This window comes from Schistocerca gregaria, chromosome 7, assembly GCF_023897955.1.
Source record: "Schistocerca gregaria isolate iqSchGreg1 chromosome 7, iqSchGreg1.2, whole genome shotgun sequence".
Lineage (NCBI taxonomy): Eukaryota > Metazoa > Arthropoda > Insecta > Orthoptera > Acrididae > Schistocerca > Schistocerca gregaria.
Window position 1 is genome coordinate 394756291 of NC_064926.1, and position 21297 is coordinate 394777587.

Genomic DNA, 21297 nt, shown 5'->3' on the forward strand with positions numbered 1-21297 from the left:
ACACTGCCTACTGCCCATACAGCATAAGCAAATGAAAATAGGTAAAGTAGATTAATTTTCATGTCAAATGATCTCTTACTTCAGATATCGTTCGAATAGTAAAAATTGCATCATTAAGCCTCTGAACAAGGTCTTGAATGCAGACTTTCCATGACTGTTTACTATCTACCTGAACACCTAGAAATTTGAACTGTTCAGTTTCACTAATCATATACCCATTCTGTGAAATTAAAATGTTGAGTTTTGTTGAATTGTGTGTTAGAAACTGAAAAACTTAGTCTTATTGTGACTTAGCATTAGGTTATTTTTTACAAGCCTATGACATGAACTGCACTGTTTGAAATAGAGCTGATGTTGCACACAACATCCTTTACTACCAAGCTAGTGTCATTACCAAACAGAAATACTTTAGAATTACCTTAATACTAGAGGGCATATTATTTATATAACTAAGGAACAGGAATGGTTCCAGCACTGATACCTGGGGCATCGCCCATGCCACAACCATTCTCAACACTCTGAATAACGACATTTTACTGTCATAAAAGTATGAGGTGAACCAATTGTATTCACAAAAATCTCTCACTGTATTGGACCATACGCTGCTAACATATTACTCAATCCTGTCATGCCGTATGATCTTCTGGGGCCATGCAGTGAAGGTAAAACAGGTACCTGTTCTACTTAAGTGTGCAATAACATTATTATGCAAAGAAGGAAAGCAGGTAACTGAACATCTTTGAGAACACTCCTCAATGACCTAGAGATTCATACCATAGAATTTCTTAGAGAAACCCAACATTTTGTCCCCATCTGTGGGGGATGTGCAGTCAGCTTTGCTGTAGTGTCAATGTTTACAATGGATATACTTAATGCGATGTTCAAATAGCTGAACCAGATTTTTCCTGTGAGTATTATAAAGCTTTTTAAATCTGTCTCACAACTATGTACTTTGAATGGAACAATCAATTTTACAGAGAGGTAGTGTGTTGCTGGAAAGCCCCTGAAGCTCAGTGGTGGAAATTTTCTTTACGGTAAAATTTAAAGAACAAACTCGGGGAACTGTCACCAAAATACCAAACATCTTGTTCCATTATGTGAATGATATGTTTCTGTTGTGGCAATGTGGCAAACAGGTTCTAGATCATTTCCTTGAACCAAGGAATGTGATTAATGCAAATTCAGTTTGCCTCGGAGGAAGAAATAAACATTGAAGATTATATTTTCTGGATGTGCTGGTGTTAAAGAAAGGAGTGTGGTAGCTTGGGCCTAAAGACCCAGACCATTACCTACAGTAAGAAGCAAAGCAACATCCACAGAAAACATATAGTATTATAAAAATATTTGTCAGTAAGAGGAAGAACTTCTGTGAATCACAGTTGCTCAACAAACAATTGGAATTTCTCACTGATTTGTTGCTGAGAATAGATATTCACCAGCTGACATAAAAATTGTGTTACAATTGCCACTAAAGATTATAGTGAGATGCAGCAAGTCATCTGTGAAATAAACAGCTTCCCTACCATTCATTAGAGATGCATCTGACTTGCCATGGTCTATCAATGACTGAAATATACAGGCTGCTCATGGACACTTACAAATTTCTAGAAAAATCAAGAATTTGCAGGGTATCATGTGTTTGTGGAGATATGTAGGTGTGTACTGCAAAAATAATGCAGAAAAATGACTAGAAGAACACAAGGGAAACTGTAGAAGGGGATAAATAGAAAGATCAGATGTTGCCTTGCAGCCAGGGGACTAGCAGATATTACAATTAGCTATACAGAGAGGCAGTACTGTTTACTTAACACATAAGTAATTTTAATCGGAAGGAGAAGGGGGTGAAACTGAATGGTATCTCGATCCAGATTCTGAAGAAGATGTGTTCTAGTCTTTTACTTTGAAGCAGAAGCAATGCCATGTGACAGCATCCAACAATGGCCACTTGCGATCAAGTTTTTAAAACATGTGACATCAGCACCTGTGCCCAGGAGTACATGGAGTTGAAATTTTACTTCAGTCAGTAGCAAGCTGGGCTGTGAATCTGAATTTCATAGCATCTACAACTATCCTTGAAGATTTACTCTGTGTAAAACATTGGGTTTATTCAATAAATTCATTCAACCACAGTACAGTAACCTGGAATATATTAATGAAGTGTGACAATCCAGCATGAATTTTCACACTGCAATGCAGTGCACACTGATTACAAATTTCCCAGCAGATTAAAACTGTCTGCCAGACCAATACCCAAACCTGAAATCTTTGCATTTTATTGAGACCCAACTTATAGCCCACCCTCACAGCTTTACTCCCATCAGCACATATATCCTAATTTTCAAGTCTCACAGCATTTCTCTTGGGTCCCTTGCTGGACTTGCACTCTGAAAGAAAATATATTGCACAGAAATGGCTTTACTGTAGCCTAGGAGATGGTTGGGAAATGAATTTTCACTCTGCAGCACAGTGTGCATTGACTTTTAACTTCCTGGCAAGTTAAAACTGTATGCCGGACAGGGACTGCCAGTACATCTTTCCTACTGCATAGATGAGAGGGTAGATCATGAGTTGTGCCCAGCGAGCTCAGTCAGTAGTGCATTTGTCTGTGAAAGGTGGAGTTTCTGGATTCAAGACCCAGTTTGGCACATAGTTTAAATCTGCCAGGAAGTTTCATGCCATTGCACACTCTGCTGCAGAGTTTAAATTCATTCTGGAAGCATGTAGACTATGCATAAGCCATTTTGCAGCAGTATATGTTCTTTCAGGAGTGCTAGCTAGTCCCGTGTGGTATGCAGGAGAGCTGCTGTGCAATTTTGAAAGTTGGAGAGGTACTGGCAAAAGTAAAGCTGTAAGGACAGCTCATGAATTGGCCATGCATAGCTCAGTCAGCAGAGCATTTCTCCGCAAGAGACAAAGATCCCGGTATTGAGTCCCACCTATTAGAATGTTTAATCTGTCAGAAAGTTTTAAATTGTGTTGTTTCCAGACATGAAAGTTTACATTTTTCTATAAGTATTTGAGTTTTTAAATGTATATACCAACAGATTTAATTTCTGCGCAGAAAATGCATCCCTGTTAAGGGTTCGGGATGGAGTTCTATATCCTGGTATGATAATCTGTAACAGGCTGCTGGTAGTGATGAGGCAGGAAATTGAAAGTCTCCAGATATTCAAAAATGATGTAATGTTGTTGTGATCTTCAGTCTGAAGACTGGTTTTATACAGCTCTCTATGCTACTCTATCTGTGCAAGCCTCTTCATCACCAAATAACTATTCAATGTTAACAAACTTCTCTTCTTCAGAAACATTTCTCTGGCCATTACCACTCTACATTTTATATACTCTCTACTTCGGCCACCATCAGTTATTTTGCTGCCCAGATAGCAATATTACTTTCAGAGTCTCATTTCCTAATCCAATTCCCTTAGTATTACCTGATTTAATTAGACAACATCCCATATTCTTATTTTGCTTTTGTTGATGTTCATCTTATATCCTCCTTACAAGACATTGTCCAACTGCTGTTCCAAGTCCTTTGCTGCCTCTGACATAATTACAATATCATCAACAAACCTCAAAGTTTTTATTTCTTTTTCCTTGACTTCAATTCCTACTCCAAATTTTTCTTTCGTTTCCTTTACTGGTTGTTGAACATACAGATTGAATAATACTGGTGATAGGCTACAATCCTCTCTCACTCCCTTCTCAATCAATGCTCCCCTTTCATGCTTTTCAACTTTTATAACTGCCATCTGGTTTCTGTACAGATTATAAATAGCCTTTTGATCCTTGTGTTTTACCCCTGATATTTTCAGAATTTCAAAGATGATATTCCAATGAAAATAATCAATTTTTAAAAATATAATGTAATTGGATAGATAAAAAATCTACTCACCATGTGGTGGCAAATAATAAGCATTTAAAAGATATTACAGTTTGCAAGCTTTTGGAGCCAGTGGCTTCTTTTTCGGACAGAAGCGTTGAAAGGGGAGGAAGAGGAATGAAGGATGATTCTGGAGGTTTACCTAAGGGCTGGTGAGATTTAGGAAAAGAGGTAGAGTTCAGAAAAGTCGCTAAGAACATAGGGTCATGGGAGACTTAGCGTCATGGGAGACTTAGCAGATGGGATGAGGAGGAAAGATTTTTTATTGGGGACTGCACTGGATGGTATTTGAAAACTGAGAGCTTAAAGGTGAAAGTTACAGTAATTTTCAAGACAGAGATTACTGCTGAAACATTGCAAACAAGGTAATAAGAGTGAAAAGCCAAGTGCATTGTATGTGGTAGAGGTGGTAGGAGGTCACATGGTCCTGTTCTGAATCCTATGACACTTTCCTTAATGTTGATCTCATCATTGCCGAAGGTCAGCTGCACACTTCTGTTCATATTGAACCTACTAACAAATAACAGTACTTGCATTTTGACAGCTGCTATCCTTTCCATATAAGTTGTTCCTTTCCACATGGCCTCGTCTTTTGAGGCAAACATATTTGCTCACATTCAGACTAGCAAAAAACCGTCACCATTCTCTCCTTGGTCCTCACTGGATGTCTTTACCTTACCAGCCTTGTTCAAAAGCAGGTATCCTCGGCCATCAAATCCAAAACTGATCACTCCAAAAAACAACTTTAAAGCACACCATTTGGCACTCAGTATTATCCTGATCTTGAATGGTATTAATCAGTTACTTTGACAAGGATATGACTTCCTAAAATTATACCCTGAAATGAGGTTAATCCACGATTTTGCCCACCAACTTAGCTTTTCGTTGCCCTCCCAATGTCTGCAGTGTCCTATCCTTGTTAGACCCTATACTCCTTCTACACCCACCTCCCTACCCTATGGCTTGCCCTATGTACCATCCTACCACCACCTGTACCAGCCCTGTAACTGGCAGAACATATACTATCAAAGGGAGAGCCACCAGTGAATTGACACGTCATACACTAGCTGTTATGTAAACACTGTTTGGCCTTTCACATCTGCATGACTACCACCAAGTTATCAGTTATGATGAATGGGCTAGGCTAGGGCATATACTAGCAGCACACAATATCCTTTTGCAGAGCACGCTCTACAACATGACAGTCATGACGTCAGTGCTTGTTTCACCACATGTGTCATCTGGATTCTTCCCTGAGTCACAGATTTCTCAGAACTCCACAGGTGGAAACTGATGCTACAACATGTCCTTGGTTCTCACCACCCATGTGGCCTGAACTTATGTTAATTTCTTTGGTCTCAATTTCTCTTCACAGTAACTCCCTTTTAGTTTTCTGACCTGTCTAGTTTTTGCCATCCCCCTCCCATTTCTGTCAAATACAATGAATTTAGCATTTCTCTCTTATTAGCTCAAGTATGATGTCTTAGGAGTAATCTCTGTCTTGCATATTACCCTATCCTCCACCCTTAAGCTCTTGGGTTTTTGGATTTCATCCACTGCAGTCCTCAATAATCAGTCTTTCCTCCTCTTCCCATCTGCTAAGTCTACCCTAACCCGGGATTCTGGACAGCTTTTCTGAACTCTACCCCCCTTTCCTAAACCTCACTAGTCCCTTTCCTTCACCCTTCTTCCTTCCCCTTTGATCCTTCTGCCAGAAGAAGGAGCCACTGGTACCGAAAGTGTGCAAACTGTAATATCTTTTATATGTATGTTCTCCTAACACTGCTTAGTGAGTGATTTTTTTCTCTTTCCATTTACTATCGTCTAAAAGAAGTTGTAGGGTCAGCATTCAGCATTACCTTGTGTGTTCCTATATTTCTCGGTAATCCAAACTGATCTTCCCTGAGGTCCGCTTCTACTAGTTTTTCCATTCTTCTTTGAGGAATTTGTGGTAGTATTTTGCAAGCATGGCTTATTAAACTGATAGTTTACTATCAGCACCTGCTTTCTTTGGATTTGGAATTATTATATTCTTCGTGAAGTCTGAGAGTATTTTGCCTGTCTCATACACCTTGTTGGCACTCCCAGGGCTATCAGTTGTTTTGATGGAATGTCATCTACTTCTGGAACCTTGTTTTAATTTAGGCCTTTCAGTGCTCTGTCAGATTCTTCCTGCAGTATTGTATCTCCCACCTCATCTTCATCTATGTCCTCTTCCATTTCTATAATATTGTCTTCAAGTACATCTCCCTTGAATAGACCACCTATGTACTTCTTTCATGTTTCATCTTTCCCTTCTTGCCTTAGGACCACTTCCCCCCCCCCCCCCCCCCCCCCTGAGCTCATGGTTTTCATATAGTTGCATCTCTTGCCTCCAAAGGCCTCTCTACTTTTTCTGTTGGTGGTATCTTTCTTTCCCCTTGTGATATATGTTTCTAAATCTTTATATTTGTCCTCTAGCCATTTCTGCATAGCCATTTTGCACTTCCTGTAAATCTCAATTTTTAGATATTTTTATTCCCCTTTGACTGCTTCATTCATGGCATTTTTTTATTTCCTCCTTTCATCAATTAAATTCAGTTCTCCGGTGTTATCCAAAGGTTTATACTAAGCCTTGTCTTTTCACCTGTTTGATCCTCTGTCTTTTTCACTATTTCACTTCTCAAAGCTACCCAATTGTCATCTATTGCAGTCTTTTCCCCTGGTCTTGTCAATTGTTGCCTAATGCTCACTCTGAAACTCTTACAACAATCTCTGGTTCTTTCAACTTATCCAGATCCTATCTCCTTAATTTTCTACATTTTTGCAATTTCTTCAGTTTTAATTTACAGCTCATAACCAATAAATTGTAGTCAGAGTCCACATCTGCCGCTGCAAATGTCTTACAATTTAATGTCTGGTTCTGAAAACTGTGTCTTGCCATTACATAATCAGTCTGCAAAATTTCTGGTGTCTCCAGGTGTCTTCCATGTGTACATCCTTCTTCGATGCTTCGTAAACCAAGTATTGGCAATGATTAAATTATTTTCTGTGTAAAACTCTGTCAAGTGGCTTCCTCTTTCATTCCTTTTCCCCCAGTCCATTTTAACCCACTATTTTCCTATAATTGAATTCCAGCCCTCATCACAAATCTTCCTCTCTGTTAACAGATATATCTCAATAATTTCTTTCATTCTATGAAGTGTTGGGATTGCAGCCAGATCATGTTGGCTTCTTGCCACAATATTATGGCTGTCAACTGTCCAGCCATCTTCAGGTGAGTGTCCGCCACTGGAGACTGATAGTTCACATTGTCGGCTTTATAGCTAAAACTTGTGTGTAAATGCATGCGCATAGGCAGATTTCACAGGAGCATCCCCTATCAAAATCCACACCCTCTGCAAATACTGTTCCATCAGTGGCATGCTTGTGCATGCTTAAAGATGAAACTACATGTCCACCCTCTGTTGTATGTGTACTCACGATGCAAAAAACAAATGTCAGATGTTGCCAGACATCTCGTTTGAATGAAGTGTTTCCTCTCAGAATAAATTAAAGAGCAAGCAAGCCTTGTCCAGCTGAAAGCCGCCATCACAATTTATAAGATTTTGTGCTAGACATACAGATTCTTTAATTACTGTATCCCGGAAGGATCTCATCGGGGCCAAGATTTTTGAGGCAGAATAATCCATAGAGTGTCCTGTGGTAATACAATGCCCAGCTATGACCAACTTACTGGGCTACAAAAGGTAAATGTGGTGCTCACGTTCACACACCTTTCATGTACTTTGCATGTTGTCTGACCTATGCAAGCTTTGCCACACTGGCAAGGAATTTTGTAAATCCCTGCCTTCCGCAGACTCAGGTCATCCTTTACAGAACCAAAAAGGGCACTAATCTTCACCAATGGGCAGAAGACCACTTTAACTCAATGTTTCCCTAGGTTCCTGCCTACTTTAGACAAAAGGTTGTTGACATAGGGGAGGAACACTCTGAACTTGAACACGTCCTTATCTTCTTGATGCGTGGGCGGTCACGTTTATTCCTCATTAGCGCTGTACTAATCTGATATGGAGAGTAACCATTATCGTTGAACAATGGCTGTAGGTGTTCTAGCTCCTTTGTAAGGCTGTCTCCATCAAAAACAATATGAGCCTGGATCGCCAAAGTTCTAAGGACACCGGTAGTTTGTGAAGAATGATGGCAGCTTGATGCTTGCAGGTAAAGGTCCATATGTGTGGGGTTACAGTAGACAGAATGCCCTAATGACCCATCCATTTTCCTAGTAACCAAAATGTCCAAAAATGGTAAGCAACCATCCTTCTCTTTTTCCATCGTAAACTGGATGTTCTTCTGGAATCAACTGAGATGTTGCAAGAAGTGTGACTGTTCTTCTTCACCATGGGGCCACAGTACAAAATTGTCATCTACAGATCACCAGAAGACTCTCAGTATACGTTCTGCTGAATAAAGTGCTTTTTCCTCAAATTCTTCCATAAAAAGTTTGCTACCAGAGGGGTGAGAGGACTGCCCAGGGTGACAGCATCAGTCTGTTCAAAATATTTGTTGTTAAATAAAAAGTAGGATGAGGAAAGGACATGATGATAGAGGATGCTCCTGTGACAACTGCCAATGTGCATGCATTTCTGTGCCAATTTTTGCTATAAAGTTGAAAATTCGAACTAGCAGTCTCCAGTGGTGGACACTCACCTGAAGATGGCTCAGCGGATGCCACCCGAAATACTGTGGCAACATGATCTGGCTGCAACCGCCAGGAAGGCTTCAAAAATCACATCAGATACTTCTTCAGTGAGACAATGGAATTACAAATCCAAAGGTTGGACAAGCTATGCAATAAACAAGCAACATTGTTAAGGTCTCTGTATTTTTTACTCATGTATCAGTGCAATGGCCTTATTCAGAAGTTTTCCAGAGTGAGACATTTTATCCAGACCACCGCTGCAAAATTCATTGTATGAAAGGTGAGCCTAGTGCTAGTGAAGGAGAGGATCCGTTTTACTCACCATGAATTGGATGTCGTATCAAAACAACTGTTTCATTAGCATATGGAGACTGCATCCAGGTTGCCATCACTTTCCCGGGAATGGGTCGATAATGTGACATGGGCAAAGTTGGACAGGGTCCATAAGGAGTCTACTTCAAGACAGTTTCAAAGTTCTCCCGGCTGTCAGCAATGTTACTACAAAAGATACTTTTGAGCGCTCCATGGTCAATTTAATTGATGAGGTTTTGTGAATCGCAACACTGTCTGTTCTTGGGAAAGACCTGAACTTCACCCCTAATCTGAGAACGCTGTCTCTGTCTGATTTTATTAGTGGTGTTGAGGAAGCTGTTAGACCTCTTTCTAGTTATGCTGCAGAAGAAATAAGATGTGAAACACATCATAAATTCATAAAAGCTCCACCTCAGAAGAGCAATGTTTCTGCTATGGAAAGGGATGCACTATGAAAGTTGTGAGAAGGTCCTCATATGGTGGTATTATCAGTGGATAAGTGAAATGCCACCATGCTGTTGCCATGTATGGTTTCTGAAGAGAAGATTTATAACTTGCTGTGTGAACCAATGTATCAGAAGACTGAGAAAGACCCCAAAGGGAAAGGGGAAAGGAAAACATCAGCACTGCTGAAATCTTCTTCCATTCTGCAAGAAGTGGCCAAAAGATTAAGATCTCATAGTTCTGTGCCACCAAAGTTATATGGTCTTCAGAAGATTCATTAAAAAGAGGTTCCGTTACAGCTGATCGTCAGTAATATTGATGCCCTCATGTATGATTTGGCAATAAATCTTGCCTACCTACTGATACCTTTTGTGGGGAAGTGCGTGCATCATGTTTGCGCAACTCTGTTGACTTGATCAGTAGACTGAAGCCACTTTAACTCAGTGAAACTTTCTTACTAGTTTCTTACTTTGATGTTATCTCACTTTCCACTAAGGTTTCTCTTATAGACTCTTTGTCACTCATCAGCAATAAGTTCACAGCTGATATAACAGCACTTTTTCACCATGGCCTTTCCTCAACCTACAACAGGAAAGGGAAGGGTAAACTGGCTGGACTGATAGCAGGAAATTTAAAGGGGGGAGGAACTACATCTCATGGTGGAAACTCTTTTTTAGTGTAAGATCAGTGTCCAGTGGGAAACTCAGCCAGGCAAGTACTAAAGATGTTAAAAAAGTTCAAGATACTCACAAAAGTAAAGTGAAAAATAATGTTAGTATATTTCATCAAAATATTGGGGGATTGAAGAATAAAAGTACTAAAGATGTTAAAAAAGTTCAAGATACTCACAAAAGTAAAGTGAAAAATACTGTTAGTATATTTCATCAAAATATTGGGGGCTTGAAGAATAAAATTGATGAGCTTCTGCTTTGTTTAGAAGATATAGAAACCAAGAATGTAATAGATATACTATGCCTGTCTGAGCATCACATTGTCACTGATATGCAAAAGGTTAGCATCAATGGGTACAAATTAGCTGCACATGTAAGTAGAGATAATATGATGAGAGGAGGAGTTGCCATATATGTCAAAAGCTTCCACAGTGCAAAAAATTTAGAAACTAAAAAATTTTGTGTAGAGCAACATATGGAAGCATGTGCCACTGAACTTAAACTAAAGGATGGCACTTTCATAATTGTAACAGTGTATAGGTCCCCCTCAGGGAATTTCCAGCTATTTCTGGAAAACTTGGATGCTTTGTTGTGCTATCTGTCAGACAGGGGGAAGCAAATTATCATTTGTGGGGATTTCAATGTTGATTCCCTGAAAGAGTGTAATAGGAAGAATGACCTTTTAGTATTACTCAGTTCTTTCAATTTGAGCTCCGTCATTGATTTTCCTACTCGGATAACAAAGAACAGCAGTACATTGATAGATAACTTTTTTATAGACCAAGATAAGTTTAAGGACATAAATGCTTATCCTGTTGAGAATGGTCTTTCAGATCATAGTGCACAGCTTGTTACAGTACATGACATAGCTCCATGCAGTATAATAAATCAGACTTTCAAAGCAGTGTGTTCAATTAACAATATAAATATTGCAAACTTTAGGGAAAGCCTACAGCAGCTAGACTGGGATGAAGTGTATAAGGAACCCGATGCAAACTTGAAATATAACTTATTTCACAATACATTTTTAAGGGTATTTGAAAATTGTTTTCCCAAGAAAATAGTTAAACATAATTCCAAGAAAACATATAAAAAACCTTGGCTAACTAAAGGAATAAGAATATCTTGCAACCGCAAAAGAGAACTGTATCTAACAGCAAGATGGAGTACTGACCCCGAAATTGTTCAATATTATAAAAACTATTGTGCGGTACTAAGAAAAGTTATTAAAAAGTCCAGAAGCATGTGTATCATGTCTGAGATCAGTAACTCTGATAATAAAATTAAAGCAATTTGGAATATTATTGAAAGGGAAACAGGGCAACCAAGAGCACAGGAAGACTTTAGTGCAATAAAATTGAATGACAAGTGCACTAACAAACAATCAGAAATTGAAAATATTTTGAATAATCATTTTTTAAATGTTGTGGAGAAAATAGGATCTAGATCTTCACTAGAAGAGGCAAGGCTATTAATAGAAGAGGCCATACCTGCACAGTTTGAAACAGCTGTAATTCCACCAACCTCTCCCTCTGAAATCAGTAAAATAATAAACTCACTGAAAAGTAAAAGCTCTTATGGAATTGATGGCATTTCCAGCAAAGTACTTAAAGCTTGTTCCCCACAGATAAGTAGAATTCTCAGCCACGTATGTAATAGCTCTTTGGAGCAGGGTGTTTTCCCTGATAGACTGAAATATGCCATTGTAAAACCATTGCATAAAAAGGGGGATATGTCGGATGTCAACAACTACCGCCCAATCTCTCTTCTGACAGCTCTATCAAAAATTTTTGAGAAAGTAATGTATTCAAGAGTAGCCTCCCATATTTGTAAAAATAAAGTACTAACAAAATGTCAGTTTGGTTTTCAGAAAGGCTTTTCAACAGAATATGCTATATATGCTTTCACTGATCAAATATTAAATGCTCTGAATAACCGGACATCACCCATTGGTATTTTTTGTGATCTCTCAAAGGCCTTTGATTGTGTAAATCATGGAATTCTTTTAGATAAGCTAAATCATTATGGTTTGAGTGGGGCAGTGCACAAATGGTTTAATTCATACTTAACTGGAAGAATGCAGAAAGTTGAAATAAGTGGTTCGTGTAATGTTAAAACAGCTGATTCCTCAAACTGGGGTGCTATCAAGCACGGGGTCCCACAGGGTTCGGTCTTAGGTCCTTTACTGTTCTTGATATACATTAATGACTTACCATTCCACATTGATGAAGATGCAAAGTTAGTTCTTTTTGCTGATGATACAAGTATAGTAATAACATCCAAAAACCAAGAACTAAGTGATGTAATTGTAAATGATGTTTTTCACAAAATTATTAAGTGGTTCTCAGCAAACGGACTCTCTTTAAATTTTGATAAAACACAGTATATACAGTTCCGTACAGTAAATGGCACAACTCCAGTAATAAATATAGAATTTGAACAGAAGTCTGTAGCTAAGGTAGAATTTTCAAAATTTTTAGGTGTGTCCATTGATGAGAGGTTAAACTGGAAGCAACACATTGATGGTCTGCTGAAACGTCTGAGTTCAGCTACGTATGCTATTAGGGTTATTGCAAATTTTGGTGATAAGAATCTCAGTAAATTAGCTTACTATGCCTACTTTCATTCACTGCTTTCGTATGGCATCATATTCTGGGGTAATTCATCGTTGAGTAGAAAAGTATTCATTGCACAAAAACGTGTAATCAGAATAATTGCTGGAGCCCACCCACGGTCATCCTGCAGACATCTATTTAAGGATCTAGGGATCCTCACAGTAACCTCACAGTATATATATTCCCTTATGAAATTTGTTGATAATAATCCAACCCAATTCAAAAGTAATAGCAGTGTGCATACCTATAACACCAGGAGAAAGGATGATCTTCACTATGCAGGGTTAAATCTGACTTTGGCACAGAAAGGGGTAAATTATGCTGCCACAAAAGTCTTTGGGCACCTACCAAACAGCATCAAAAGCCTGACAGATAGCCAACTAACATTTAAAAATAAATTAAAAGAATTTCTAGATGACAACTCCTTCTACTCATTGGCTGAATTTTTAGATATAAAGTAAGTTTAAAAAAAAAAAAAAAAAAAAAAAAAAAAAAAAAAAAAAAAAAACCCTTAATCATTAGTGTCATGCAATATTTTGTGTAATGTAATTTCTTGTACAGACATCTTTTATTAACCTGACACGTTCCACATCATTACGAAGTGTCGTATTCATGATCTATGGAACAAGTATTAATCTAATCTAATCTAATCTAATCTAATCTTAACCATGAATATTTTGAACAGACTGATGGAGTTCCCATGGGCAAGTCCTCTCCCCGCTCTGGTAGCAAACTTTTTTTTGGAAGATCTTGAGGAAAGGGTGTGTGATTCAGTAGACCTTAAACCGAGAGTCTTCAGGTGACATGTAGATGACACTTTTGCAGTGTGGCCCCATGCTGAAGAAGAACAGTCACACTTCTTGCAACATCTGAATTCAATCCACAAGAACATCCAGTTTATGATGGAAAGAAAGAAGGATGGCTTCATACTGTTTTTGGATGTCATGGTTACTAGGAGAGTGGATGGGTCATCAGGCATTCCGTCTACCGTACGCCCACACATATGGACCTTTATCTGCAAGGTTCAAGCCACCATCACCTTACACAGACTACTGGCATCTTTGGAACTTGGTGCATTGGGCTTATGTTGTTTCTGATGGAGACAGCCTCACAAAGGATCTAGAAAAACCTACAATCAGTGTTCAAAGATGGCAGTTACTCTCCACATCAGATTAGTACACTGGTAACAAGGAAGAAATGTGAGCACCCACAACACCAAGAAGATAGGAGCTGTTCAAGTCCAGGGTGTTCCTCCCCTATGTTGGCAATCTTTTGTCATAAGTAGGCAGGAAAATAGGGAAACATTGAGTTAAAAGTGGTCTTCTGGCCGCTGGTGAAGATTAGTGCCCTTTTTGGTTCTGCAAAGGATGATCTGAGTTTGAGGAAGGCCGGGATTTACAAAATTCCTTGCCAGTGTGGCAAAGTACATGAAAGGTGTGTGAACATAAGCACCACATCCAGCATTTGTAGCCCAGTAAGTTGGCTGTAGCTGAGCATTGTATTACCACAGGATACTCTGTGGATTATTCTGCCACAAAAATCTTGGTCTCAGTGAGATCCTGTTGGGATTCAACAATTAAAGAATCTGTTGAAGCATTTCTAGCACAAACCTTATATATTTTGATGGCGGCTTTCAACTGGACAAGGCTTGGGACCTGGCGATCTCTTTAATTTCTTCTGAAAGAAAACATTTTATTCATAATGTCATGTCAGGTGACATCTAACATTTGCTTTAGCGTTGCGAGCGCTATTCTGACAGAGGGAGGAGATGTAGTTTCACCTTTACACATATGCCTGCATGCCACAGATGGAACAGTATTTGCAGAGGGTGTGGATTTTGATAGAGGACGCTCCTGTGATGGCTGCCAATATGCATGCATTACTGTACCAATTTTTGCATAAACCTGAGATAATGTACTGACAGTCTCCAGCGGCAGACACTTACCTGAAGATGGCTGGACAGTTGCCAGCTACAATATTGTGGCAAGAAGTCAACATGATATGGCATCAATTAGAAAACCATACAGAATATTCAGTATGCTGGGAAAACTTCAAGAAACCCAATTTGTTTCACCTCGTCTTATATTGTCCTTCAATTTCTTCTGCGGTGCTAGTTGGCATATAAACTTGTACTACTGTGGTGGATGTGGACTTTTATGTTTTTCTTGGCTACAATAATGCATTCACTAAGCTGTTCATAGTAACTTACCTGCATTCCTATTTTCTTATTCATTATTAAACCTGTTTCCACACTGACTCCATTTGATTCAGTATTTATAATCTTGTATTCACCTGACCAGAAGTCCTGTTCCTGCTGCCACCGAACTTCACTAATTCCCATTATATTTCACTTAAACTGATCCATTTCTCTTTTTAAATTTTCTACCCTACCTGCCCAGTTAAGAGTGGCATTCTCCGACTCCAGTTTTGTTTCTCCTGGCGACAACATACTGCTGGGTAGCCCCACCTGGAGATCCAAATGGGGAACTATTTTACCTTTGGAATACTTTACCCAAGAGAATGTCATCAACCATACAGCAGAGCTGCATGCCCTCGGGAAAAACTATGGCTGTAGTTTCCCCTTGCTTTCAGCCGTATGTAGTACCAGCACAGTAAAGCCGTTTTGGTTGATGTTACAAGGCCAGATCAGCCAATCATCCAGAGTGTTGCGCTAGCAACTACTGACAACGCTGCTGCTGCTCTTCAGGAACCATGTGTTTGTTTGACCTCTCAACAGATACCCCTCCATTTTGGTTGCACCTGTGGTACAGCTATCTGGCATGCATGCCTCCTCCCCCCAATGGCAAGATCAATGGCTTGTGAGGGGAGGGAACAGTGTAAACGAATACCTTATCAGCCACTCCTCCTATAAGGGCAGTTTTCTGGGTATTCAACTGTGTTAGTTTTTCACTTTTGTGCACAATATTTCCACAAATGACCCAGTTCTCTTCTACAGCTGCAACCAGTTTTACTGTTGGTTGGCATTCAGGCAGTGAGCACACATAGCAGTGAAACTCACAGCTTATGAAAAAGGTGCCAGTCATCTAAATATTATGCACCAACTGGAAACAACAACTCGGCTGAATACCTGGAAGAATACCATTATCAACCACATCAAGAAAACCTGAGAGATAACACCACTCCTCCTGTAATTTATCAAATATTTAGACTTATGGGTGTAAATTCTGGTTAACACTAGTATCCATATTAAATACGTTTTAAACTTTTCTGGTACATATGCTGTCGTTGGCTTGCGCAGAAAAATGGCCTTGCTCTCCGACAAAGTACTATACTAGTACAGAGAATGCCAGCAGATTTTTAAGGAGAAATTAGTTAACGTCCACTGGTATGTCATCCAATTGCATATGTGTAATCATACCCTTTTCATCAGACTGTTAGTGCTGATGAAATGCCAGTGTTTTTGACATGTTGAGCAATATGACAGTAGATTCAAAGGGGCAAAAAGTATTTCGTTAAAAGGAACTGGGAATGAAAAAAATAGAATAACTATGATGTTTGCTGTTACATCCAATGGTGGAGTCTTACCCTCTTATATCATTCTGAAGATAAAAACTAGATCCAAAGAAAACTTGCCTAATGACTTACAGATTTGCTGCCAAGAAAAGAGCTGGATGACAATGCAATTAATTGTTGACTGGCTGTCTGCTGTTTGAAATTGGAGACCTTGGGCTCTGGTTGCTGTGAGAGTCATGCTGGTTTTGGATGCTTTTAAGGGACATCCAACTGCTGGAGTAAAAGATAAATTTGCTGCACAAAAGACAATCCTTGCCATAAAACTGGAGGAATGACTTCAAAACTAAAGGTTCTAGATGTGGCTGTAATCAAGCCGTTCAAAGACAACCTCTAAAAATGTGTTCAAATTGGCTCCTGGAAGAACACAATAGCCTTACACTGTCTGGTAAAGTAAGAAGCCATCAGTTGCCCTTCTCTACAAGTGGGTTCTTGCTTCATGGTCCTCCATTTCAATAGAGTCCACCATCAACAGGTTCATGAAATGCCACATATGAAATGTGCTGGATGGCAGTGAGGATGATGTACTGTGGGAAGAGGATGAAGAATATGATGGAAATGAAAGTGAGAGTGATGAAGTGAATACCAATACTGATAGTGATGAGAGTGAATAAGACAAAATATGGTGCAAGTGTGTTACAAGCCAGTGTGTTGTGTCAAATGTTAGAACAAATATTTGCAGTACTTACCTATGTCTTCCATGTAAGTACAAGTAAATTTCTGGTAATTTTTTTCTCAGTGTTTGGCTTATTTTAGTGCAATTATTTTTAAATCTCTTCCTTCTTAGGGACGCTGCTTGTATGCAGCAGCAGCTTATTTTTGGGCCAATACGCTATGGTCAATTGTGAAAGAAGCAGCAGGGCAAAGAAGAGTGCTGAATTTTGGGATGAATCAAAATATTAGTGAGGTAACAAACATGCAGAAACTTAATAATTTTCTGTTAACAGTTGGCACGCTAAATCAAAATTTTTTTGCTACAGGGGAGTGTACAAGACTCTTTGGAAGTCAGTGTTCCATGGCAGTTACATATAATTCAGCTACAAGAAACAACTATTATTATATCACTGAAGAGCAAAGATTTGAACGCGCAATACAGAAAGATATCACATAGAAAGGTAATGCCAGTTTCATCACTAACATCATTTTGGAGGTTTTTGAGGTCATCTACAAAACACATGCATTGCACAAGATCTTTTGTGTGACAGAATTTGGCCTCATCAAGTGGCTATCAACAAAGAACTCAATTTTTCCTTTCTGTGTAACACATTGCCAGAAGTAGGTATCTTCTCTGATTTAATAAAACAATTTGATTATTTGTACTACACTACACTAAAATATAATTGAGCTAAGTAAAAAACCAATAATAGTTAATTTTGTTTCTAGATGTCAGATTCAGAATCCTATTTAGAAACTGGCTGCTACTCATTTTACTGTCAGAAAACTCTCCATTTTCCCTGGCACCAAAATGCAAAAACATTTGAAACCTATGGGTTTTCATCATTTTAAAAGTGTACCCAGAAACAAGGTTGTGTTTGCAAATTATATTGAAGGGTCCCAACAGTAGGACAGGCTTGTCATTGTTGCAGGACAAAAAGCAAGTGTTTGATGGTAGTTTCCGGTAAAAGGCAATATGTAAAGGAATAGTAATAGATCTCAGTTTTTGTAATTTGTTGGTGGATTGACAAGTGGTCAACACTGAAGCATCAACAGATTTAATATATTGTTCGTTAGGCACATGCATGACAGATAAGTGGTTGAGGAAAGTATGAATTTTCTTTGGTTTAGTGGTTGCAGTTGATTATGTGAACTAGGTTCTATTTTTCATTAATTCATTCACTTACACATTGTGATCAGCAAATCGCATTCTGAGGGGGAGCCTTCATGGATAGGGAACAAGCCAGACAGAAGAGTCAGTACTGGCAATTTATGTAATGTGTATTAAGAATAAATTATGTCATGTGCTATTTTACTCACACAGGCAATTATGGAATAAAGATGTAACTACTTCGAGAAAAACCACTGCTCTTCCTCTTACAGTAATCAGCTTCTGTTTCTGTCAATTGCTTTGTACTAAGCATTTGTGTGTCTTTATTGGTTTCAGAAACTAATATCAACAGCATATGTACCAGAAAAGTTTAAAACGTATTTAATATGGATACTAGTGTTAACCAGAATTTACACCCATAAGTCTAAATATTTGATAAATTACAGGAGGAGTGGTGTTATCTCTCAGGTTTTCTTGATGTGGTTGATAATGGTATTCTTCCAGGTATTCAGCCGAGTTGTTGTTTCCAGTTGGTGCATAATATTTAGATGACTGGCACCTTTTTCATAAGCTGTGAGTTTCACTGCTATGTGTGCTCACTGCCTGAATGCCAACCAACAGTAAAACTGGTTGCAGCTGTAGAAGAGAACTGGGTCATTTGTGGAAATATTGTGCACAAAAGTGAAAAACTAACACAGTTGAATACCCAGAAAACTGCCCTTATAGGAGGAGTGGCTGATAAGGTATTCGTTTACACTGTTCCCTCCCCTCACAAGCCATTGATCTTGCCATTGGGGGGAGGAGGCATGCATGCCAGATAGCTGTACCACAGGTGCAACCAAAATGGAGGGGTATCTGTTGAGAGGTCAAACAAACACATGGTTCCTGAAGAGCAGCAGCAGCGTTGTCAGTAGTTGCTAGCGCAACACTCTGGATGATTGGCTGATCTGGCCTTGTAACATCAACCAAAACGGCTTTACTGTGCTGGTACTACATACGGCTGAAAGCAAGGGGAAACTACAGCCATAGTTTTTCCCGAGGGCATGCAGCTCTGCTGTATGGTTGATGACATTCTCTTGGGTAAAGTATTCCAAAGGTAAAATAGTTCCCCATTTGGATCTCCAGGTGGGGCTACCCAGCAGTATGTTGTCGCCAGGAGAAACAAAACTGGAGTCGGAGAATGCCACTCTTAACTGGGCAGGTAGGGTAGAAAATTTAAAAAGAGAAATGGATCAGTTTAAGTGAAATATAATGGGAATTAGTGAAGTTCAGTGGCAGCAGGAACAGGAATCATTGTCTACTATTTTGTGTCACATTTATTCATTGATTTCCCTCAGAATTGTCTGATTTAATTTGACTTTACTCTATTACCCTTGTTTTACATATATTCACGTTCACTTATATGTGCCCCTCAAGATAATATGCATTCTGTTCAAAATTCTCTGTCATCTCTGACAGAATTAAAGTGTCACTTGCAAAACTGAAAGTTTTTATTTCTTCTCCCTGAATCTTAATTTCTCTTCCAAATTTCACCTTGATTTCTGTTACTACTTGTGCAATGTGCATATTGAATAACATAGGGTAGAGACTACCAACCTGCCTCACTTCTTCCTCAACTACAGCCTCCCTTTCATATCCTTTGGTTCTTATAACTGTGGTGGTGTTTCTGCACAAGTTTTAAATAATATTTCACTTCATTTTATCCCTGAGAATTCCAACATATAAATGAGAACTTGCAGTTAAATAGGTCAAAAGCACCTTATTTTAAGTTAACTTTATGTGAGTTTCCTTCATGTAACCAACAGGCATGTGTGCAGGTGTCATGCCAGTAGCTCTTCTTTTCCTTCCCAGAATGGGCTGAAACTGGTGACAATTGAGTGAGAGTATGATATGGGATTTGTCTGTACTAATGTTAATACTAATAACATGTTAACCTGAATATTTTTATTGCAATAAGATATGTGAAAAGTATTTGTTGAACACATTTATTGTAATTTTAGTTACAAACAGTTATATTTCAATTTTAGCAGTCATAATGTAAAAAAGTATTAATAATAATCTGATTTCAAAATACTCATGTTTGCCCACTCAAACAAGTGATGCTGAAATATGATTCCCAACAATATTATGTTCAATTAAGATCAAAAATTGCAGTCTTCAGTTACAAAGTTAAGTTTACAAAATTTCTGTATAAATCAAGAGAATTCCCTCTGTTCAAAATGAACTGCTATGCTACTAAATAGTTTCTGAAATCTTTAGTAAATGGCAGTAATTTATTCATTTACCTCTTGTGACTGTCCTTGAAAAATCTTTAAAAAATAATTTGATGCAATTTTGTAACAATCTTACAAAATACTTAAATGGCTTGAACACTTTGCAGTTTTACAAGACTGATGTAAAATGAGTGATCGATAAATTGCCAGTCAGTCATTTTTGGACCCCAGATGTTCATGTGCTAAAACAAGGAATGGTAGTAATGATATTAAATACTACATTTCAACAATGATATCTACTTTTAACATCAACATGATACTTCTTGTGCACTGTTTGTACATCATCACCACTGCTCTCTCTCTTTTTCTGCCATTTTTTAAACCACAGTACAGAATTCTTTAATATTTATTTTTGTCTAAACATATTAAGTTTACTGATGAAAATAATTTACACCATTATTTACAATAAAAAATATAAATTAATACAATTTAAAAGCCACCTTCCACAACAACATTTAATTGTTTCACTATGACAGTTACGAGCTTCTGATCACAAATAGTACTTCTTTCTGAGACGTTCAAAAGATTCCGCAATTGCTGCTCTGAAAATAATAATAAATTTTATTTAGAAAAGAAGTAATATATACATTTCTTACCAAATGAAATATAAAAAATATGTGTTGAATTATGAACAAAAGTAGATCACAGTGTAATGCCCCATCAATGAAGAAGTTGTTGAGAACAACTGAGATTTTATTTTTGTAAATATAGTGCATCTAGGCATTATACATGGCTGGATGGCCCAGGTCCATAATGCAACATTTGTGATTTATGAGATTTTTTCTGACATGATTAGTAGACATTGTATTTTTGAATGTTGACACAGGTTAGCAATTCCACTTCGTACATCAAATTGGAATTGTCAAGCTTGATGAGCTCATGTAAACATCAAGTCAATGTATCTTTTACTTTTAGTAAAGGCAAAATTCTGCTGTTTATCAAATCCTGAATCTGAAATTTCAGTCACACAGCATGGGGATCTAACATTCTAGACATATCTTCTACGTAAATACTTGTCTCTCAGATATTTATTTTATTCAGTTAGCATATCACCACAGATATAGCATTGCTTATCAATTTACAGTAAAGCCCTAGGTGCAAATAGGATAACTCACATTTTCA

At 38.3% G+C, this 21297-nt stretch overlaps 1 protein-coding gene across 4 annotated transcripts in view; it reads right to left on the reverse strand.

Moving 5' to 3' along the window:
- Window positions 1–19871: 19871 nt before the first annotated feature.
- LOC126281255 (protein ABHD18) overlaps window positions 19872–21297 on the reverse strand; it is a 167928-nt gene continuing 166502 nt past the window's right edge. For all 4 annotated transcript variants that reach the window (XM_049980053.1, XM_049980055.1, XM_049980054.1 and 1 more), the window contains one exon: window positions 19872–20717. In XM_049980053.1, coding sequence (XP_049836010.1) covers window positions 20666–20717 — 52 coding nt within the window. In that variant the 3' untranslated portion in view covers window positions 19872–20665. The remainder of the gene's footprint in view (window positions 20718–21297) is intronic.